We start from the raw sequence: 24,289 nt of genomic DNA, 5'->3' as shown, positions 1-24,289 counted from the left end.
AGCAGACACCGTAAATCCCCCTGGGTGTTAATTTGACTCTGAGAGAGTACAAATGTTATGTTGTATTTGTACACTTTCAAGAGTGAAGATTTGACAGTGTACATAAATGTGTACATAAACCTAAATGTTTTAGGTAGCGGTTATCTCTGACACTACTTCAGAATAACTAAATGTTTAGGTAGCTGATATGGACTCATTGAAGTTGTTCCTTTCCCTAATTGAGTACCCAGTCACTTTGACTTCATTGTCAAAGCAGCTTAATGTGAAACCATTCATGAGTACACATTGCTTCACACAATATTTAATACTTTGTAAATGCATTTTGAGCATTGGCATTTCATATGTCTTTAACTAAGAAAACCTACTGTCCAGACTAAAACAAATAACTTCACAAAATGGCCATCTACCATAATTCTCACAAAACTAACAAGAGAAACTCACTATTAATCTCTCACATATTGTTCCACGCAACATAATCCGCTTTCGGTTTCCAAAAAAAGCATTGATCAAAGGGCAAACAGTGCTGCGTGCGTGCGTGCGTGCGTGCGTGCGTGCGTGCGTGCGTGCGTGCGTGTGTGTGTGTGTGCGTGCGTGCGTGTGCGTGCGTGTGTGTGTGTGTGCGTGCGTGTGTACATGTGCGCGCGTGTGCGCGCGTGTGTTTCTCTCATGTCTCCCGTCCTCCTTGTCTGTCCATAATCAGGTGGAGTCAGAAAGAGTGCCCGTATGCCTCTGTCGGACCTGCAGAGGACCAACACAGTCAATGACAAATCCCCATGGTAAGACCCTTTAAATGTACCATATAAATGCACATGTTAAAACCCTTTAAATGTACCATATAAATGCACATGTTAAAACCCTTACATGTACCATATAAATGCACATGTTAAAACCCTTACATGTACCATATAAATGCACATGTTAAAACCCTTACATGTACCATATAAATGCATATGTTAAAACCCTTACATGTACCATATAAATGCACATGTTAAAACCCTTACATGTACCATATAAATGCACATGTTAAAACCCTTACATGTACCATATAAATGCACATCGTAAGAGACCTGTAGTTCAGTGTTGATTATGACAGCAAATTGTGATTTAGTCAGTCTTTTGAATATATTTACTGAATATCATACAATTTTAGTCAACTAAATGTACAGTTGATTTAATCGACTAAAATGTATTTTGGCGATGCCTTGATGGCGTCATAAAGACTGATTTTAGACTTGGTTGCATGCTGAAAATAGCCAATCTACAAGCTGCGTAAGGTTGTAGATCGGCTATTTTCAGAGCACATTACCCGAGCTCAGCTGGATCTCTCCTCCACTAGTCCCTCCTTACATTTTAGTTTTATGACGAAGGGGCAGTTAAAATCAGATTCCAACGTCACAGCATAGTGGGCTCTAATTCGTCACCCACAACTTTGGGGTGAACAAAATGTGAAATGAGGAGTGCCAGACCGATTTCCCCAGGGATTTTTTTTCCTGTTGGAGATTTGTGTGGTTTCCAGGCTAACCTGTATACAGTGTAGTTTGAATGTAGAATTCCTATGGCTAAACCTCCCCCACCCCAATCCCCCCCCACACCCACCATCTATCATAATACTATACCATAACCTTTCACCTCTCACCTGTTATTCTCTGTTATCTCCCAATAGCATGAAACCTCTCCATGGACTCATCACACACACACACACACACACACACACACACACACACACACACACACACACACACACACACACACACACACACACACACACACACACACAGACACACACACACACACACACATACACACACACACACATACACACACACACACATTTTGCATTAACTTTATGATTCAACTAATAAAATCACACATGTGTGAACTGAGCGGTGCAACTATACGTTCTAGCCCTCCTCCCTGCACGCACGCACGCGTGTGTCGCTGCTCAACATTGCCATCCAGCTGTATTGCCGAGGAGTTGCAGCTGGCCGTGCTCAGAGACAGACATACATACATACACACATCGCTGCGTAATGGAGCGGTTAGGCACCGCTCAAAAACACTTGTTCAGCATTCACAGGCTCAAAGTGTGGCGTGATGCCATTAACATAATGACTGATGTCTGTACAGTGACCTCTGAATTACTACAACACACACCACCCCTCCTCCACCTCATGTAATTAGCTCTAGACTGTGAGATTAGAACCCCACACACACACACACACACACACACACACAGCACTGCTTTTGTTACCACAGGGAGGGCTGCAGTCAAGGGCTGTTAAATCCCCCTAATGTGATTTGCAACCTCTGTCTGCGGCACACACACTCGTGCACGCACACATACTGTAGCTGCTTCTTTCGTGACACAAGGTCAGAGTTCCACATTAAGAGAGGAGTGCTCAGGAAGTGATAAATATTACAGCACAGAGATTATCTACTGGACACTGCAGTGGAGAGTACAGCCTCTTTGGACACTGGACACTACAGTGGAGAGAAATGCTACTCTAATAAGTCTCCTGGACACTACAGTTTAGAGTACAGCCCCTCTATGGAGACCATGTGGAGAATTACACAAAGACACATTGTGCCGTCACTGTTTACAGAGATGGACAGTGGTGGAAAAAGTACTCACATATTTTACTTAAAGGAATAGTTCACCCCCAAAATTATAATTTTTTATATGGATTCCTCACCCCATGGAGACTTGAATTCATGGATATTGTTTTGTTTTTGTCGCATTCCTAAGCCAATACTTTGATGACCAGCATTGGTTCCCTATTATATGGAGACACAAACAAGACTCTTTGTAAACACAGTCAAATCCTCAAATATATTATTACCGGTCAAATTGGTTACCCTTGTACACTCAGATTTATTTCAAGAGTTTACAGTGTAGTTTGAATGTAGAATTCCTATGGCTAAACCTCCCCCTCCCCAACCCCCCCACACCCATCATCTATCATAATACTATACCATAACCTCTCACCTCTCACCTGTTATTCTCTGTTATCTCCCAATAGCATGAAACCTCTCCATGGACTCATCACTCACTCACACACACACACACACACACACACACACACACACACACACACACACACACATGACACACGTTATGTCTTTAACGTGTCAATGTGTGTGGCCTGCCCTGAACACACAGCTGGAGAGTTTCTTATAAATCAAAGGAGTGAAAACAACGGTCCTGTTTTTATATAACACAAAGCAAATCATTCCTATTCCATGAAATAGTACATTTGAGAAAATGGTTTGAGAACATTAAATAATGCCAGAGTAAATAAATAAATAAATCAGCCCTTGCCAGCGATTTTTCATTTTTTCATTCAAGTAGTCACAAAATATTATTTTCCTTTAGAATCTCGGTTCTCTAGTTATAGTCCGTTGAAAATAGCTTGTCTGGCCAAAAACAAAATAGTGGAATAGAAGCGAGGCAAGAAAAAGCCTTTTTTTTTGCGATCACGTCATCTTGTGTTTCCCTGTGTGTCTCTTTGCAGGGAGTCGCCGAGCCCGGGCTGGAATGGCCGCGTGGGTCGACAGAACCGTCTGGCGTCCAGTTCCTCCAACACAGAGGAGGACGGGATCTTTGTGAACTCCACCAGCAGCAAGCTACTGGAGAGAGCCCACGGCATCCTCATGTTAGTATATTATTATTAATATTTACTGTTAACTCTACCAGTAACAAGCAGAAGAAAACAGGCGGTCGATCCTATTGGTTCACCGGTCTGAGCACCCGTCCACGTCCCCCTCCTCCCCTCCCCGGTAGAAAACAGTGGTGAACACTGGCGTCACCACATTTAGAGCGATGTGCTCTGCACTGTTATTCCTATGCCAGATATTCCAATGTGTTTCCCCAGGCTATGACTTTTCAGACATGACAACAAGGTACACATACTGTACTGTAGATATAATACAAAACCAAAAAAACACTGAAGAAATATTAGAACCAATTATTACAATAAACAGGTGCATAGGCCTTCCAATAATAAGGTCAGCTAAAGTTGAACAGTATTGTCGAGCTACATGATACCGTATGTGACGAATTTAACTTGTGAACTATGCTTACGACCTTATCAGATATACAGTATTTTTACTGAAATTAACAATTGGCTGATGAATGTATGTACAGTATATCAACTGGAAATATTAGACTGAAGATGGGATCAAGATTAGGAAATCAAAACTCATGGCATGGTAGAACACAGGATTTCTATGTAATCGATACTAACTGCCCTTTGTCTTTTAAATAGGAGAAACAAAAACTACAAATCCAAGCCAGCTCTACCCAAGGTAAATAAGTCACTGTGTTATCAGTCACATTTAATCATGTCTCATTGTTGTCTCCACCAGGCCGAAGGCATGGGGAGAGAGTATGTTTTGCACTCCGTCCGTGTGTGTGTCCGTCCGTCCGTCCGTCCGTCCTTCCGTCCGTCCGTTACCAGCTAATCTCCGGCACCGTTAACCCGGTCGATGCCAAACTTTGCACACACACTCCCTGGATGCCAACGATGAACCTCTGCCCCGCATTTTCCAGAACGGCCTGTTATAGCGCCACCATGAGGCAGCTTTTCACATTGTTTACCTAAAACTGCACCGATCTGCGTGAAACGTTGCATGCACACTCCCTAGAGGCCAAGGACAAACCTTTGACCTGCATTTTCCACATCTGCCTTTTATAGCGCCACCAGGAGGCCGAATTTTGAAAAACACATTTTTGGATATTACTCCTCCAGATTCTGTCCAAAAATCTCAAAAATCGTTACACAGTATCTCTATGGTCATGTGCTCAAGTCGGATTTGTCCGATATTTCATATTCCATCCTAATTGGCTATAATTGGCTTTCACAGTTTGCAAGATTGCCCCGTTTTGAACAAAAGCCTCAAATCATGAACGCAGCATGCAATTTAATTTACGTCAAATCTTTCACACATTTTCTTACTAGGCTGAGGAATATATCCCACCCTTTTCACATTGGCCTGTTATAGCGCCACCAACAGGTTGATTTTTGCAAAACACATTTTTGGAACAAAATGCCTCAAATCATCCAATTGCCATCAAACGCAAACATATTACTTATTTATATTACTCCTAAACATTTTGCCAAACATCTCACACAGTCCTATCCTCCTGGTGGAGACCTGTGCCCAGAAGGGCACTTTTTCTAGTTGTCACTATAGCTTCTCAAACATGTTTATCTCAGATTACCTCCCTGTAAAGAACTAAAGAACTATCATCCACGCTACCCCTAAATGACATCATACCATATGTCATGTCAACGAATGTATACATATGTGAATCTTTCTCTCTAAGAACTAGTATGTCGCTAGTCGCTAGTTCCATTAGAACAGATGGACTGGACTTGGATCACAGCACCCTAGGGTGCCACCACTGGACTTGCATCACAGCACCCTAGGGTGCATCACAAGGTTCAAGGTTCAAGGTTCAAGGTTCAACTTTATTGTCAACAATACCAGTTACAGGGTAAAAGGCACGTGAAATTCATTGTGCGTTAAAAGACCATACAACAGCTACAGTCTAATAAAATAATCAAATAATCTGTATAAAGAACTAAGTGCAGGTTAAAACTAACATCTCTAAAGTACACAACTACTGAAAGTGCAAGATCACAGTTGCAAAAATGCAGAAGGCCTTAGGCATATTGCCATATAGTCCGGGCCTTGTAAGTGCCTACTGAAACTACTGAAAGTGCAAGATCACAGTTGTAAAAATGCAGAAGGCCTTAGACATATTGCCATATAGTCCGGGCCTTGTAGTGTTCAGTGTCTGTTCATGAGTCTGATGGCGGAGAAGAAGAACGTGTTCCATAGTCTCTGTGTGCGGCTGGCGAGGCTGAGGAACCGGTTGCCTGGCCGTGGCCGCCTAGATGGCTCAAACAGGCTGTTGCTGGGATGATGCACATCTTTAACGATCCGTTTCGCCTTGGCCACGCATCGGCTTTCGTATATTCCCTGGAGGGAGGGAAGCTCACCTCCAATGATACGCTGGGCTGCTTTCACTACCCTCTGTAGTGCCTTCTGCTGGCGGACAGTGCAGCTCCCGTACCACACAATGGTTCCACCCGTTAGGATGCTCTCAATGGTGCAGTTATAGAATGACCTCAAGATACGGGGGCTGACCTTGAACTTTTTCAAGCGTCGTAGGCAGTACAGGCGTTGTTGTGCCTTTTTTACCACATGAGTGGTGTGAGTAGCCCACTTAAGGTCCTCATCAATGTGTGTACCAAGGAACTTGAACTCGCTGACGCGCTCCACTGCGACTCCATCTATATAGATTGGTGCGTGCTCGCTCCTCTGTCTCCTGAAGTCCACAATTAGCTCTTTCGTCTTTCCAGCGTTGAGAGCTAGGTTGTTCTCCCGACACCATAGTGCGAGTTTATTGACCTCGTCCCCTAGGGTGCCACGGCTCCCACTTTGAGAAGCCCTGCAACATGTGACCGTGTCTCCTTTCCTTCTACAGAACCTCCTGGATGTAAAGAGTCTCAGATACCTCAGTAAACTCACTCTGTCTCTTTTCCTTCTACAGAACCTCCTGGATGTAAAGAGTCTCAGATACCTCAGTAAACTCACTCTTCACGACCGCATCACTAAGTCCCTCCTCCACCTCCACAAGAAGAAGAAACCGCCCAGCATCAGTGCACAGTTCCAGGTCAGCCACGCACGCACGCACGCATGGACGCACGCACACACACACACACACACACACACACACGCCCCTCTGGCAGGCAGCCCTCTGGCCTCAATGTGTGGATGACTTCCCACCAATGGGGTGGTAGTGAAGGACTGCGAGCCCCTCTGGCCTCAATGTGTGGATGACTTCCCACCAATGGGGTGGTAGTGAAGGACTGCGAGCCCCTCTGGTCTCAATGTGTGGATGACTTCCCACCAATGGGGTGGTAGTGAAGGACTGCGAGCCCCTCTGGTCTCAATGTGTGGATGACTTCCCACCAATGGGGTGGTAGTGAAGGACTGCGAGCCCCTCTGGTCTCAATGTGTGGATGACTTCCCACCAATGGGGTGGTAGTGAAGGACTGCGAGCCCCTCTGGTCTCAATGTGTGGATGACTTCCCACCAATGGGGTGGTAGTGAAGGACTGCGAGCCCCTCTGGTCTCAATGTGTGGATGACTTCACTTCCCACATCCTCCACTGTGGCTACTTGCTTTAATCTCCCATAGGGGGAGGGCTGCATTCCTCTTGCTGCTGAAATAACACACACACACACACACACACACACACACACACACGCTACCACACATGTGCATGTACTCATGCACAGATGCACATGCCAGAATGTACATGTACATGGGAACTGCTGCTGCACATATGGTTTCTTTTACCGTACACACACATACACAGTATATCTGTGTAATTGCGCACATCCGTAAACACACTGGGTTGTGGCGTGTGTGTGTCATGTGTGCACCAGGTATGTTATTTATGGACACGTATGTCTCAAACATGTGGTTCAACTCAAACCAACTCAGTCCCTGAGATCTGGTTCCTCTATAAAACAGAACATGGGTTCATATATTCGCAAACCTTTATGATCCCTTACACTATCTCTTGTGTACAGTATGTACTGTACAGTGGAATTAAATGATAGCGCAACAATTATTTACATCCACAACAAAACCTCCAGTCCTCCACTCCCTGTTGCAAAAAAAATAACGTACACTGTAATAGAGCAAAAAGGAGACGGGTCACATTTATTACATTACAAGTGTCTAATCGCAATTATTTTCGATAAACGCAATTGTTTTGCATAATCGTCAAAATTAAAAAAGCTGAAATATTTCTGAGATTTTTTTGCTTTTTGAAAGTATAAAATTATTAAATATGTCCGTAATTTCTTTGTATATTTTTGTTATTTGACATATCTGCCACAAATAACTTATTTTACTTGACTTGTTACTTTGTTGTTTACTCTGTAGGCCTCTCTCAATAACATAACATGTTGTTGTTTACTCTGTAGGCCTCTCTCAATAACATAACATGTTGTTGTTGTTTACTCTGTAGGCCTCTCTCAATAACATAACATGTTGTTGCTGTTTACTCTGTAGGCCTCTCTCAATAACATAACATGTTGTTGTTGTTGTTGTTTACTCTGTAGGCCTCTCAATAACATAACATGTTGTTGTTTACTCTGTAGGCCTCTCTCAATAACATAACATGTTGTTGTTGTTGTTTACTCTGTAGGCCTCTCAATAACATAACATGTTGTTGTTGTTTACTCTGCAGGCCTCTCTCAATAGCATAACATGTTGTTGCTGTTTACTCTGTAGGCCTCTCTCAATAACATAACATGTTGTTGTTGTCGTTGTTGTTTACTCTGTAGGCCTCTCTCAATAACATAACATGTTGTTGTTTACTCTGTAGGCCTCTCTCAATAACATAACATGTTGTTGTTGTTGTTTACTCTGTAGGCCTCTCAATAACATAACATGTTGTTGTTTACTCTGTAGGCCTCTCTCAATAACATAACATGTTGTTGTTGTTGTTTACTCTGTAGGCCTCTCAATAACATAACATGTTGTTGTTGTTGTTTACTCTGTAGGCCTCTCAATAACATAACATGTTGTTGTTGTTGTTTACTCTGTAGGCCTCTCAATAACATAACATGTTGTTGTTGTTGTTTACTCTGTAGGCCTCTCAATAACATAACATGTTGTTGCTGTTTACTCTGCAGGCCTCTCTCAATAACATAACATGTTGTTGTTTACTCTGCAGGCCTCTCTCAATAAGCTGATGGAGACTCTGGGTCAGTCAGAGCCCTACTTTGTCAAGTGCATCCGCTCCAACGCTGAGAAGGTACGCTATGGTTCATTTCACTTTGACTCTTTTTCCTACAAGTACTCTGCTCCTGACATAGTATAGTTTTAAAGGGCCAATTCGGGATTTGTTCTTAAACATACAATGTCAATTTGAGTTATATGTACATACCGTACGTTGTTAAAGAGCATGATTTGTAAATTTGGAGGTCTTGAAATAAAAAATACCTCAAATACTGTTTTAAAAGAATGTCTGTAATATGTTTATAGTATTAGTCCCACCAAGAGCTGACAATTAAAATAAATGTCTCCACTGCTAATTTATTCTATTATTATTATTCTTTATTTTCCATTTGGTGGTGGGGCTTCCCATTTGAAACAGTGAGTCAGGCTTTAACAGGAGTCATTGTTTGTTTGTTGTTTGTTTACCTGCTCTTAATTCTCTCTGTCTTTCTCTCTGTCTTCCCCTCTCAGCTTCCTCTACGGTTTAACGATGCCTTAGTGCTGAGGCAGCTACGCTACACGGGTATGCTGGAGACTGTACGCATCAGACAGTCAGGCTACAACTGCAAATACACCATTAAGGTAACGCAGGCACGCACACGCGCGCACACACACGCTGCTACTAAAAGCATGTCTGTGTCATCAGTGTGACATGTTCCTTCACACACACACACACACACACACACATGCACACACATGCACTCGCGCGAGCACACACACACACACACACACACACACACACACACACACACACACACACACACACACACACTCTCTAAAGGCATGTCTGTGTCCTCAGAGTGACATGTTCCTTCTTGGCAAAGGTCAGATCAACCCCTCTGGCAGTCTGGCTGACTTAGAATCCACATTGAGTGTAAAAATAGCACATGTACATTTTGCTTCAGGCTTTCTCCCCCAGTTCTTAATTTCCTCCAAACATATTAGTGGTCTGGCGGGCAACTGATTACAAATATCTTTTGAGTGTGTCACTCTCTGAATTTTCTGCAGAACAGAGCCTCGCCATTGTCCCAGAGTTTCAGTTGTAATTGTATAAACACAGCATGTGTTTCCCTGTCCACCCCCTACAGCCTTAGACTGCTAGCTGTATTGAACTCGGACAATGGGCCTCAGTTTGAAAAGTGAGAGTTCAGCATATTTCTGCCATGATGTCTGAACCCCGCAAATCTGGACAGCAAGGACCTTAACCTGAAAGCGCCTCTAGCCTCGGTCCCAGCCTTACTCATCTGCAAAGAGAAAAGCCTGGTCACAACCTAAGGCAGAGAGTGCATAGCCGGAAGTGTTGGGCCGGAACATTTTTTTTTTGTAACCTTTATTTAACCAGTAAAATCACATTGAGACCGTAGTCTTTTTTACTAGTGCGCACTGGCCAAGAGAAGAGGCAAATAAATGTTACACAGCTCTGCCAGTAACAACAAATACAGGACATGACAAAGACAAACATATGACATCCGTAATACCAAGAACCTACTACCAGGGAGGCTCAGAGAGAGTCTAAGTAGCTAACCGAATACAGACTAATAAATAAGAACAATACATCATGAAACTACTAAGCTAATATAAAACTAAGATCACAGCATTTGCTACTCGTCAAAGCAGGAGCAATGGCTGGAGAGTCATTGGCTGGAGAGTCACATCAGATGCATTTCCCCCGGATACGATACTTTCCAACTAATCACAACACTTGTTTCATTCACAGAGAATGTACACAGATCTGTAAAGTGACTGTAAAGTGATGATGATCAACATCATTCCCTTGAGCAGTACTTCTGCCAAAATCCTGCTACTTCCGCCACATTCCAGCAGTGCACTCTACAGTGTAGGTCTTGCCCAGCGTGATGCGCCTCCTAGTGGACAGCGAAGGACCTTAACTTAACCTGAAACTACATGCGGCTAGAGATACTCAACCAAAACCTTGGTTCTGGTTAACCCAATTTACACCTGTGGCTGAAGACTGTTTAGTACTGATGAGTGATGCTCAAACATGTCAAGGACCACCCAAAATTAAATGTATTTGGCCACAGACCCCCATCTGAAAATATTTTGTGCCAGGGACGGAAAATCAGAATGACCTCCGAACATCGCCGATCTGATCAGCACCACGGACAGCGCCGTATTTTCGGAGAAAAGACCGTGGACATGCCATGGCTAATACAGAAGCTAATGGAGTTGGTCGCGCAGACGCACTGCAGGCAAAGCCGTAGCAACCGGAGCGATTCCAAAAATGGAAGGCAATCTTATATCGATATTAAACGCCTTAGAACGAGTATACTCGTCTAAAGCATCAAATGTGTACATGTTAGCACTGTAAGGAACAACTGAGATGTGAAGATTTATCTTAGTTAAAAGCGTATGTTGTTTTTCTTTTTTTTCCTTCATATACTGTAGTGTATTTCTCATAAACACTCCCTCTGCTTTCCTCTGCAGGATTTTGTACATCACTTCCGAGTTCTTCTCCCAGAAGGCACTGCTACCACGCAGGCCGGCATCCAACAGTACCTGGGTAGGAACGTCCTCGCCCCCGACGGATTCCAAGTTGGCAGAACTATGGTATTTATTTACGTTGCCCTCTCATTTCAGCTCTCTTGTTCTACAAATAAATGTGTAACAGCCTGCTTTCCCTCTTATTAATGTCATTTTGATATTAAGGTACATAGTATGTACTGTACAGCATGTTATGTACACAGAATATCACGTCACTATTGATCTAGCATCCTATAACTGTGTTATAGTTTCACTGTACAGATATTCTACTGATATCTGTACAGATATTCTACTAGCGTTAATATTCCAAACGAGATGATTGGTTAAGTCCCGTAGAGTGCCGTAGATTTAGTCAGAATACGTTTTGTCGGCCCATAAACTAGGACTGATGGTAGGATCTTGGTATACTTACTATAATCCTACAGTAGATTACTATTTCTATACATTTGTATTACCTTGTGGTGTTCTTGCTTACTGTAAGTCACACTGGATGAAGATCATCTACTAATTGCCTAAATTGTAAAATGGAAGGGTATAGGCCTGTCATAGAAATTCAAAACATGGCATTCAACACATTTCATCCCAATGTTTATAAACACCAGAGCGAACGGAATCTACATACTGAGGCATTCAAATTGAAAAGTCCAATAACCATAATTGATTCACTCAAATTATTGATTGGGTCTTTCATTATTCCATCTTAAAATAGCTGGTATCCTGGATACCAAATAAAAAACCCATTTGTGTTGCTTAACTGTTTGTCCAGTAGTAATTATGGAGAGAGAGAAATGAGTGAATAGCTCTGTATTACGCATATTCTTTCTGATTGACAGGGTGTAATAAAGACCTGTGTATCTACAGTATGTCTCCAGTATGATAGAAGAGGGCATTCCACTTGGCTGATGTCTATATAATTACAGGACCATACCTGACATTCTTGTGACCGAGCATCCGGCCAGAGTTTCTTAAATATGTGTGTTTGTGTGCGTTGCGAGTGTAAGTGTATACATGGATGACCCCTCTTTCTATTTGTGCGTGTGTGCGTGCGTGCGTGCCTAAAGCTTCATTTAAAAGCTTGCCAAAAAGAACGGACGTTAGCTCGCACATCCATTCTTTTTGGCAAGCGGCAGCACCGTCATGTGATGGAGGATAAATTGGGATTCCCCTCCCCTCAGGTGTTTCTACGGGAGGCTTGGGTTAGATGGAGAGTATAAATTGAGCTTTGCGTTCCCCTCCCGTCAGGTGTTTCTACAGGAGGTTTGTGGTTAGATGGAGAGTATAAATTGAGCTTTGCATTCCCCTCCCGTCAGGTGTTTCTCCGGGAGGCAGAGCGCCAGCGGCTACAGGCCTTACTCCACGCGGAGGTTCTGAGACACATCGTGGCACTGCAGCGTCGCTTCAGGGCCGGTCTGGAGAGGAAGCACTTTGTCAGGATGAGAGAAGCCGCCGTCTGCCTCCAGGTAACACTACCTCCCTTGTTCTGTGAACCTCTCTCTGGTGGTCCAGTGGGGTAATAATCACGTTTACTCATGCCATGTAGCATTTAGTCATCTACTGTATTAGCCCATTAAAATCCACCCATTGTTTTGTTTTTTATTACTTTATTACGTAATTTCTTAATGACCCATATTTTCCCCAAATAATACACTTGTGATTAGAGTGCTGTTTATGTTTAATTTATAATAGTCAAATTTTAAGAAACGTGTATTAGTTTGCATTGCACAGTGCGCTATTTCCGAATGCGCCCTTTATGGTTGGTTGAGCTTGGGTGTTGCGATCGCAACCAAAATATGACTAAAACTAAATTAAATTTCATTCAAAAGACTATGGCTATTTGTATGTCTCTAAATGTTCTGATGAATTGAAAATGGTGGACCCTGTTGTAAATAAGTGTAATGCTTAATTATGGATCGTCTACAAAGTAACTTGTTTTTGTATTGACTTGTGCTTTCTTATGAAATTAAATTACCCATTCTGCATACTGTGAAATAAAAATTAAAATGACTCAATCAATCATTGACTAAAACAAAATCTGAATTTGCTGTCAAAATTAACACTTTAAAGAATCACAACATTGTACATTGTAATAATCTCCCCGCAGCGATGGTGGCGCGCATACCAGTCCAGACTCCGAGAGGAAGAGGAGGACTATGACCTTCACGTCCAGGAGGGGGCGGCGTTGTGTCTCCAGACGTACTGGCGAGGCTACAGAGCGCGGCAGAGGTTCCAGCTGTGGAAGGAAGCTGCCCTGGTGCTCCAGAGAGCGTGGAGGCTGTGGCTTTACCGCCGCTGTTCGGCCACTCTGGTCATTCAGACCGCCTGGCGCTGCCACACAGCCCGAGAGGCCTACCTGCGGCTCTACGGCACAGTGGTACGACTGCAGTCCCTGGGCCGAGGCTACCTCGCCAGGCACAGGTAACTAACCCTTAATTCATCATCCAACCTTTAGTCATAAGACCAGTGGTAATTCATTATCCCTGATAATTTTGCTGCTGAAGTTAACACTACTTTTGCCGGAGAATCTTTCAGAATAAAGTTGCTAGAGTGCCAAGCAGATGGGCAGATTTTACTCTGAAAAGCCCCGCCTTCCATTTCCCCCAAAAAACCGTGAGGTATAATGTTCCATTACTACCTCGCGCTACCTCGTCTGAACTCTCTTTAGAAGCGTTAATATTCCAAACGAGATGATTGGTTAAGTCAGAAATTTCTGCTCGTTCTGATCAAAACCATGGAGAGTGCCGTAGATGTAGTCATAATACGTTTTGTCGGCCCGTAAACTAGGAAGTGTATGGCTGCGTGCATGCGCAAAACATGCTCTGAACAAGGCATTGCCTAGCAACGGGGGCTGTGAAAAAATGGATTACAGGATCCCATTTATTTATTTTTTTACACAAAGAGTCTCCTTTGTGTCTCCATAGGGAACCACTGGCACTGCTGGTCATAACATTATTGATTTAGGAATGTAACAGGATGTTTTGGGTGAACTACTGCTTTAAGACATTTTAACATTTGGCTTTTTATTTCATTATACCTACCTTTATAGAAAATGTGTGTTTCTTGCTAAAACAACATCCGTTGTAATTCAAAGTGAACATGTTTTCTCTGCACACTGGCTGTAATCCAGATTAAGGACCATTGTTGCACAGTTCATTCGAGTATTAGCCTTTATTCACAAGGAGCCAACTGACCGGCCCTTTGGTCAGATCATATTTATGACGTCAAGCAACCAGACACAAAGTAGCTCAGAGAGACAGATTTATTTTGGGCTGCCACTGTGGTGCACCAGTCTGTGCACCCAGTCGGGCGGTGTATTGTATTCATTTAGTATAGAACCCTTTTTTGTTGTGTGTAATTTAGCATTCAGCATTTCGGTTTGGATGACAAATTGACTTTCCTCCTCATGCCACCTTGATCCACAGCTTTTTAGAGCTCAAAGAGCAGCGGTCGAGAGAGAAGCGAGAGCAGCAGGGCGAGAATGTACAGGTAGGCCTCTCACAATTATTCATAATCGCTTAAACACAATTATTTGAGATTATCACAATTATTTTTGCATAATCGTCAATCGTTTTCCATGTAGAGAAATTATATATATATATTTAATAGCAGATATAGCAGATCTACAAGCTTGTACTTTACAAATTTCTTAATGTGACAGTGATTTCAAGTTTTAGATTTAAGTTATTTGTCATATCTGCCCTTAGCAGTTTTTGATCACGAAGGCTAAAAGACATACAAATTGTTATGTTTCAATGCAAAAAAAACTACCCCAAAAAACACAATTAAATCGTTAAATTATTTGTGTGACAATAATCCTCAACTTAAATGTGTAACCGTGACAGCCCTGTGGACAGGCCAGAGTTTCACCAGAAGAGGAGCCCTCACCACCCAGCTTCATGGGCCTGGATCTGAGCACGTGGGAGGACTGCTCCTACCAGGAGCGGGAGAGGAGCCTTCAGAAGGAAACACAACAGGAAGGAGCGGGAAGAGAAGAAGGCGTACTAGAGCTCGGGTCATGTGGAGCTCACCCCGAGGTGCCGGGTTCGAGCGCAGCTCCCACTGTGGTGGTGCGAGAGAGAAGCAGAGCTGTGGACGAGCCCGGCCAGAAGACGACCCGGGCCAAGAGGGAGAGCCGGCGGATGAGGGAACTGGAGCAGGCCAAGTTCAGCCTGGAGCTCCTGAAGGTCCGAGCCACCGGCGGTGGAGCGTCCCCCTCCTCCGAGGAGAGGCGCTGGTCTGCTGAGATCCTGCCTCCTGCCACCCCGGACGCCCTGTGCTCGCCCCAGGGCACCCCGGACAGCCAGAGTTCCAAGGGCAGTTTTGAACTTCTCAGCATGGACGAGGAGGCGCCCATACCACCCATGGCTACGGTGGAAACACTGGACGACGAGGAAGCGCCCAGGGCTAGGGCGGAAACACTCGACGACGACGAGGAGCCTAGCTCTCCTCTCGTTGTCTCGGCTGAGCCAGAAGCGGAGGTGCCAGAACAACCGGAGGTTCCAGAACAACCGAAGGTGTTCTTCTCAAGCCCTAAGCCAGACCAGCCTCCCAGGGTTGGTGTTTCTCACGTCGTCGTTGCCCCTCAACACAGTCAGAGCCAGGCCAACGTCGACCTGGAACCCCCCTCTCCGACGCTTCCGCCCAAAATGGAGAACTACCTCCCGACCTTCTACGTTCCTGCCAACGAGGGCGGCATGGCCGTCGCTAACCGTCCTTCCGATGGGGCAGCTGTCTCCACACCCACTACACCCACTACATCCACCGTCACCAAGCCTCTCAGAGAGAGGAGAGAGTCGTCACGGCGACCGGTGGTGGTGGTCATCAGCATGCAGCAGAAAGAAACGCCTGTGAGGGAGGAGCTCGGCGCAACGCTGGTCCGTCCTCCTGTGGAGCTCCGGGACAAATCGGCCCAGACGTCGCCTCTGCAGCCAAGCAGCCACACTGCTCCTGTCCCCCCTGTGGACCACCAGCCAAGCAGCCACACTGCTCCTGTCCCCCCTGTGGACCACCAGGCAAGCAGCCACACTGCTCCTGTCCCCCCTGTGGACCACCAGGCAAGCAGCCACACTGCTCCTGTCCCCCCTGTGGACCACCAGGCAAGCAGCCACACTGCTCCTGTCCCCCCTGTGGACCACCAGGCAAGCAGCCACACTGCTCCTGTCCCCCCTGTGGACCACCAGGCAAGCAGCCACACTGCTCCTGTCCCCCCTGTGAACCACCAGGCTGTCCTGTTGGCCACCCAGACTCCTAATGTCCCCGTGGCCAACCAGGTGTGTAAATATGTTTTTGGATCTTTTGTGGTAAAAGCAAAACAAAATAATAATAAAATATATATATATTTATCTACTTGCAACCCATCCCCCCCAACCCCCCAACACTAACCCTTTCTTTTTTTTCTTGAAAAACAACACTATGGAAACGAGTTTCACCCACTTTATTTGTACTTGTAAAACTGTGAAGCAGACTCCTGTGGTCCCCGTGGCCAACCAGGCTGTGCTGGAGAAGCTGGAGCGCCTGAACACGGAGCAGCAGGAGAGGCATCGCAGCCAGCAGCGGCACAACGAGAGGCAGATGATGGAGCAGATCCGACTGCAGACGGAGGTCCTGGAGAAGCAGCGCCACGTCTTCGCTCAGTACGAGAGGGACCGCTTTGAGAAGCAGCGGGAAGAGGCCTTGCACCGGATCCAGAAGAGCCGCCAGAGTGGTGCCGATGTCTCTCGAGCCGCCGCTGCCGCCGCCACCTCCGGCAGGCCACTCAGACCCAGCTCGCTGTTCATCGAGAGAACGCCGGCACTGGCTCCTCACGCCAGAACTCGGTCGGACTCTGTCGCGCCCCCTCGTCCCAAGGTGGTAGATGTTATCCAGGGTAGTGCATCTCAGCCCCGGATCGTCCAGCCTCCACTGGCACCCAGAGAGAGGCTGAAGGAGGCCCGGCCTGGGGCTGACGGCTGGGCACCCAAACTCACCCTGGAGTCTCGAGACGCAGGAGGCACCAGAGGCAAGGTGCACACCAGGAAGACGCCCGCCAATAAGGGCACGACGGTCAACATGACCGACAAGGGAAACATCTTCTTCTCTCCTAAAGACAGGGTGACGTTTACCAAGTGAGTGTAATAGTAATGGAACCGTCGTGTTCATCTGTTTTGTCGATTTTTGTCGAGTATTATTCATCAAACTTTTCAGTTTTCGTGTTCATTTTAATAAACCATTTTGTTTGTGTTTTTATTCCCCCTTCTATTTTATCTATCTTTGTTTTAGGTTTGACAAGGATGCTGTTACTCCGGAGAAGCCGATAACTATCCACAAAGACGGGCCCTCACCTGTCACCAAACCTTCTAAGGGATCCAAACCACGGGAGGTGGGTGGTTTTTCACCTAATAGCTATAGATAATACCATACATATAAATGATATAGTTTGTGGGTGTGCACTTTTGTATTTGCATGCGTGAGTGAGTGATAGGGGCGCAGGATGCCTACCCGTGAAGAAACTAGTAAGAAAGTGTCTTACGGTGCAGTGGTTTGGCATGGACACTAAAGGGGCTATATGTAAATAATAACATGTACTAAACCACTGGTTCCAAAACTTTCCAGGTCGAGGCCCGAAAGAGAGTTTAGACGCTTGCCCGGGATTCAAACTAGCAAGTGCTCAATGCATTGCGAGCTTGTAGATCAGCTATTTTCACCTCTTCTTTTTATAATTTTTTGTTTATGGAAATGGACAGATTTTGTATTAAAAGACAGTGGGATTTTTACTTGAGTCGTGACCCATAAACAAATTGGTCTGTGACCCACAAAAGGGTCCCGACCCACTGTTTGGGAAAAGTCCTTCATGTTTACCAAGGAAGCTCTTTACTGAAGGAAAGGAAGCCAATGGCGACGGGATGAACGCTTTCATGTGTGGCAAACCTCTCACCGGAAGTTCTATGAAATACACGCCAGTGAATAGAGCCGGATGGACCAGCTTGTGATCAAACATTATTTCTGAATGAAATAATGTCATATAATCGGTTCCGGAATATACAGTAAAAGAAGCCATGTCACAGGTTGTTTTCTAATCACTTGCTTTTCCATGTGCTCAGTACATCATTTTATTGAGGCAATAAACAGCGGCAGGTATCGTTTCGGTCTCGGAGGTATCACGCAATTTGGTAACAGTCTTGTGATACTTGGCACGTTCAGAAACGTACTTTGTGCCCTTTAGATACCTCTATAAAATTACACAGTGTACACATGGAAAAGCAACATAGCAGACAACGGGCGGCTGTGGCTCAGGAGGTAGAGCAGGTCGTCCAATGATCCATGGGTTGGCGGTTCGAATCCCGGCTCCTCCTGTCTACATGTCGAAGTGTCCTTGGGCAAGACACTGAACCCCAAATTGCTCCCGATGTGCTGGTTGGTACCTTGCATGGCTTCCGCCGCAATCGGTGTATGAATGTGTGTGTGAATGGGTGAATGTAATGCACAATCTATGTAAAGCGCCTTGGATAAAGGCGCTATATAAATGCACCATTTACCATTTACCATTTACAATAATGTGTTATATGTCTCTGTTATTGTCAAGAAGCAATTACTTTACAAAGGTCTCAGTCATTCAGAAATAGTGTTTGTTCATGAGCTGGTCACCGGGCTCTCATTGACTCCAATTGCATTCCACCAAACTTCCGGGTGCAGTTTGGCTCCCGTGGTGCGACGAATCTGCTGTCTGGAATGGCATGATAGTGAAATTGCCGTTGGTGGCCTTACCTTCTTATTAATATACATTGATGTTTACATGATGTGTTGTTGACTTGTGCTGAACGCCAGGTGGGGAGAGCAGGCCACAAAAAGAAAGCTCGAATGGCGCGGACGCGCTCCGACTTCCTCACCCGCGCCCCCGTGGTCTCACCGGGGGGGCGTGAGTCCGACGAGGACGATTATGACGGCGACGCCACCCCCGCCACCACGAGCCCCCGCCATTATACACTGCCCCTCCCCAAACAGAACTCCATGGAGGCGGGCCTAGGAGAAGCCTGTTTCAGTGACTCTGAGATGGTAACGGGCCCAGAAACCAGACAGCGGCCGTCAAATTGATCTGTAGTTGTTTTTAAAACATGGCTAACCCGCTCAGCAGAGGCTATAACATAGAGCTTATACTGACCAAGTCTTTGATCAGATCAGATCTTCTAATACCATATATTTTCTACGTGATTACTGTGAGAAGGAAAAGCACGTGTCTGCTTGAATGTCTGCTACAAATTTAGGGAATCTATTAACCTCCTAAATTTGACTTTAATTTGTATTGTAGTATATTGAGTTTTCATATTACTCTTTCAGTTAGCTTATTAGAAGCTACTCATCGATGCAAGGCATTCTTTCACAAAAATGTGCTTTTCCGTCCAACATTAACTTTAATGCTAACATTAACCCTTTTCTAGCGGACCCTCCAACCTCCAATCTAACTAACATTAACCCTTTTCTAGCGGACGCTCCAACCTCCAATCTAACTAACATTAACCCGTTTTAATCTAGTTGATGCGTGCTAACATCTACACTCACTCTCTCTCTCTCTCTCACTCACTCACTCACTCACTCACTCACTCACTCACTCACTCACTCACTCACTCACTCACTCACTCACTCACTCACTCACTCACTCACTCACTCACTCACTCACTCACACACACACACACACACACACACACACTCTCTCACACTCTCTCACACACACTCTCACACACACTCTCACACACACTCACACACACACACACACACACACACACACACTCACTCACTCACTCACTCACTCACTCACTCACTCACTCACACACACACAGCCTAGATTTGAGCTTGCTCTTTATTCATGCATTATTCACAATTGTTTATTATAACTGCTGCATGTCCAGTAGAAGATAAACGGGGGTCATCAATTCATCAATATTTCCGTACACGGACAAATGTGTCCCCATGGCAAAGACGTGCTCTTGTCCGTGGAAAAAGGTTTAATTAATCTTTTTACACACCATTACAATGTTCATATTTGGATCATAAGACCCAATTACTGAATGGGTTTTCTTCAGAATATGTATGACACTGATTTACTAGGACACTACGGCACATTAGGACACTAGTACTAGTCATTCTCAAATGTTTTGTTTGCAAGGACCCCCATAACTCTGAGAGTGTACACATGGAACCAAATGGACCCTTATGGGCCATTTGGTTCCATGTGTACAATCTCAGAGTTACAGAGCTGGATATCTCTTTATGTGTTTCTGGACATATTATTGTCCACTCATTTTGTATGTCCGTGAACAAAAACAAATATATTTTGACAAAAATGTCCACCACAAGCCAGCATGGAGATGACCCCTGACCCCTGTGCATGAACTCTCTAAGCTGCCACTAGTCCAGCCTTGGGACCGATCTGCTGTGACCTTTGAAATCATTAACACTCTGTCTGACTTCTTTATTCCTTGGAAAATGTATAAAGTATATCTCTGCTGTCGGGAAGAAACCACCTAACTCCAACATATTCATTTTTCAGGAAATTAAAAATAAAAACATTTCATGAAATTAAGAAAACACAAATATTTTGAAAACAAAGCAATACTGCCTCATCAAAGTTGGTGTTGTGACTTTATATATTGTTAATTACTTGCATGAGAGGGGGAGATGTGGTGAAGTTAGTTTATTTAGCGGAAAGTTTGAGGGTCCAATGGACCAATGTCCAATGCGTTTTATAGGACTGATTTATGCCTTAAAATCAAAAACCTCAAAAATGGAGTTAGGAGGTTTCCTCCCGACAGCAATGACTGTTGCTTGTGCCATATTCTTATGAGAAGAATACATCATTTTTGTAAACTTTTCTAGAGATGTCACCCTGCAATGCCACAATATTAATATGAACACTTTAATAAATGTGAAAGTTCAATGAGTTGATGCTGCCATCTAGTGGTGGGTTTGATGCTCTGTGATCCTCTTGCTTTGGATCTGAAGACAAATCAAGTCCTCGTAGCATAATAAAACAAGTCAACGGTGTTGTCATGCTGTTGTGCTCTGTGACGTTTCAGCCCACAAGCTCTGGGGAACTGAAGAAGATGCACAAAGCCATGTCCTCTGGGGATCTGGGTAAAATGGACACGCTACGCAAGAACTCGCAAGATGGGAGGTTTGTACATTCAAACACTCAAAAGATCCCCTTGATCCAAAACAGTGGTTTTCAACCCTTTTGATACCATGACCCATTTCTGCATTTCAGCCATATACCAACATTTCATGAGATTTTGCATCTCAGACCCAAAACCTTTTTTTGTTTGTCCACAATTCCATGCTGCATTGATGTTGGTACCATAGGAGAAATAGCAGTTGATAAAAATAACAATTCTTCTACATTCTCCAATTGTGTAGACTTCTTGTACGGGTCCATTTGGTATAATTTTACCCCGGACCACTAGTTGAAAACCTGTAAACCACTGATCCAGAACATGGTTCTTGGTAGTACGCTACGGATTGTTTCCCCTGTTGCTGTTGGTAATCCTCAAAACTATGCATATTTCTTTATACTAGGCCAGTGGTTCTCAACCAGTGTCCCCCTCCAGGGACCCCAATGGTCCTTGAGGGGGTTCCAGGTGGTCTCTAACTAAATGATGTAAATGGACCCTTATTATTAGATCTTCAACTTAAATTATTGTTAAACATCTGCATTAAGAAGTCTACACAATTACAGAATGTAGAAGAATTGTTATTTTGATCAATGTTTGCCTGTTATCTCTCCTATGGTACCAACACCAATACAGCATGGAATTGTGGACAAAATCTTATCCAACGCCAAAAAAATATTTGATGTCTTGGGTCTGAGAGGTTAAATCTCATCAGATCTGGTCTGTGGCTCAAATGCCCAATAAATAATGAACCGTGATATGAAAATGGTTGAAAATGCAATGTTTGGTGCGTGTTTCCTCTTCTTTGGTCGTGTTGTTTTTACTCTGCCAGCGTTTCGTGGTAAAATGTGGTTCTGTTCATGTTTCAGGGTTCGTGGTAAAATGTGGTTCTGTTCATGTTTCAGGGTTCGTGGTAAGATGCGGTTCTGGGGTAAAACCAAACACGGGGAGAAGAAGACATCGAGAGAGAAGCTGATCTGTGGAGGAGATTCCCTGGATGGAGAGGGCGGAGAGGCTGGACCTCTGCTAGGAGAGGGTGGGTGATGGGGGGGCTATAGACCTCTGTATGGAGAGGGTGGGTGATGGGGGGGGGGGGGGGGGGCTATAGACCTCTGTATGGAGAGGGTGGGTGATGGGGGGGGGGGGGGGGGGCTATAGACCTCTGTATGGAGAGGGTGGGTGATTGGGGGGGGGGGGGTGGCTACTGCCATGTTCAGTAGATTACTGCCATGTAGTTTGTAGATTATTGCCATGTAGATTACTGATCACAATGTGTCGCATTGTGAGGCGTTGTGAGCTTGTAGATCGGCTATTTTCAGAGCACAATAACTGAGCAACCAAACATATAGAACAACTTGTGGCACTGCCTAACATTTTGTCTTGTTTTTAATTGTTGCCGAAATTGTCAGTATATTTAGTCTTCGTTTTAGTCATCATAGCTTAGTTTTTATGTACTGTAGTTTCCCTCAGTGAAAAGAGGTAGTTGACGGACGTTTTTCGTCATCATTTTTAGTGGACGAACTGATATGATGCGTCTGTGACTGTTCCTCTCCTCCCACCCAGCAGGACAGGAGTACTTGTCCCCTCCACGGAGCCCCGAGCTGGCCGCAGAGCGGCGAGGCTCCAGGGAGTCCAAGGAGAACAAGGAGCCGTCTCCCAAGGTGAAGAGGAGGCGCAGTGTGAAGATCAGCAACGTGGCGTTGGAGCCCACGCACTGGCAGAACGAAGCCCTGCAGATCCTCACCTGTACTAACGACTACCGCAGCATGAACGACTTCCTCATGAAGAAGGTAGTCAACCGTCCACTAAAACTATGACCAAAAATCGTTGGTCGAAAACTAAGTAAAAACTAAGCTTTGATGACTAAAACTATTGACTAAAGTATATTGACAATTTCGTGTTAGGGAAGGACTAGTGGACTAGAGATCCAGTAGAACAACTTTTCAGATGACTAAAACTAGAGGTTCACACGCCTTCTGTGCGTTCACATCTAGCTTAAAGAAAAACACAGGAGTCCAGTTCCTGTTTCTGGGCTGTTTCAAAAGGCTGTTTTCTCAGAATGTAGGCGGCATCCACAGTGATTGAACCGCGGACGTTCTCGGATAACTTTTGATGTTCTGCTGTGGTGAGGTTACAATATTAACGCTTCTGAAGAGAAATATACTTTTTAGATGGAAGAGTGAGTAATGTCTCAAGCAGGCACGATTGTTCGGGGGAGGGGGTACTAATGGCGAGGGGCGTCGCGTGTGGAGACAGAACTTGCAAAGTGGAAGCCAGTGGCGTATGAGGAACAGTTGGGACGTAGAGAAAGCACAGTGGGGAACGTCAGTTTCGCCTACGTTACGGTCTATGACTTGGATATCTGAACTGGCGCACATTTTAATGCGCCCGTCTCAAATGTAAATATAGATATGACTAAAACTAAGTGACATTTTATTCAAATGACTAAAACGGCATCAAAATATACTTTTCCTCCATCTCTCTCTCTGTCTCATCCTGCACAGTTCACATACATTTGTGAATGAACATGTGCGTGATGAATAATTAGAATAATAGACTTCACAATATATTGAATTTGAGACTGGTGGGGGCAATTATCTTTCATTTATTTCTCTGCTATTTTAGTGTGTCATGTTGTCGATGTTTAATAAGTTGTATTGTGTCCCATTCTTCTTCGATCAACGACCTGGACACATTGGGCTCCAATTTTGTCGCAGCCTTTACCCGCAGCGCGGCCCGCAATTTAGCCGGTGCCCGAAAATTACGAATATAGGAGCTTTCTCTGTCCCTTAACCGTTTCCGTACATAGGACGTCGCCACACGTCCTAGGGGTCCCAATCGACACG

At 44.7% G+C, this 24,289-nt stretch overlaps 1 protein-coding gene across 5 annotated transcripts in view; it reads left to right on the top strand.

The window, feature by feature from the left end:
- The window catches only part of myo9aa (myosin IXAa), a 141,138-nt gene that overhangs the window by 98,767 nt on the left and 18,082 nt on the right, over positions 1-24,289 (top strand). For 3 of the 5 annotated variants that reach the window (XM_079497071.1, XM_079497068.1, XM_079497069.1), the window contains exons 18-34: positions 701-776; positions 3,513-3,653; positions 4,266-4,305; positions 6,560-6,682; positions 8,762-8,842; positions 9,277-9,387; positions 11,251-11,373; positions 12,618-12,767; positions 13,409-13,722; positions 14,727-14,790; positions 15,147-16,574; positions 16,765-17,408; positions 17,563-17,662; positions 19,108-19,335; positions 21,354-21,451; positions 22,349-22,479; positions 23,010-23,233. In XM_079497071.1, coding sequence (XP_079353197.1) covers positions 701-776; positions 3,513-3,653; positions 4,266-4,305; positions 6,560-6,682; positions 8,762-8,842; positions 9,277-9,387; positions 11,251-11,373; positions 12,618-12,767; positions 13,409-13,722; positions 14,727-14,790; positions 15,147-16,574; positions 16,765-17,408; positions 17,563-17,662; positions 19,108-19,335; positions 21,354-21,451; positions 22,349-22,479; positions 23,010-23,233 — 4,076 coding nt within the window. The remainder of the gene's footprint in view (positions 1-700; positions 777-3,512; positions 3,654-4,265; positions 4,306-6,559; positions 6,683-8,761; positions 8,843-9,276; positions 9,388-11,250; positions 11,374-12,617; positions 12,768-13,408; positions 13,723-14,726; positions 14,791-15,146; positions 16,575-16,764; positions 17,409-17,562; positions 17,663-19,107; positions 19,336-21,353; positions 21,452-22,348; positions 22,480-23,009; positions 23,234-24,289) is intronic. The other 2 variants (XM_079497070.1, XM_079497072.1) reach the window with 2 other exon arrangements.

The sequence above is a fragment of the Electrona antarctica genome (assembly GCF_951216825.1).
Source record: "Electrona antarctica genome assembly, chromosome: 3".
Lineage (NCBI taxonomy): Eukaryota > Metazoa > Chordata > Actinopteri > Myctophiformes > Myctophidae > Electrona > Electrona antarctica.
Note: the sequence above shows the minus strand (reverse complement) of the source record. Positions and strands in the feature narration are given on the sequence as shown.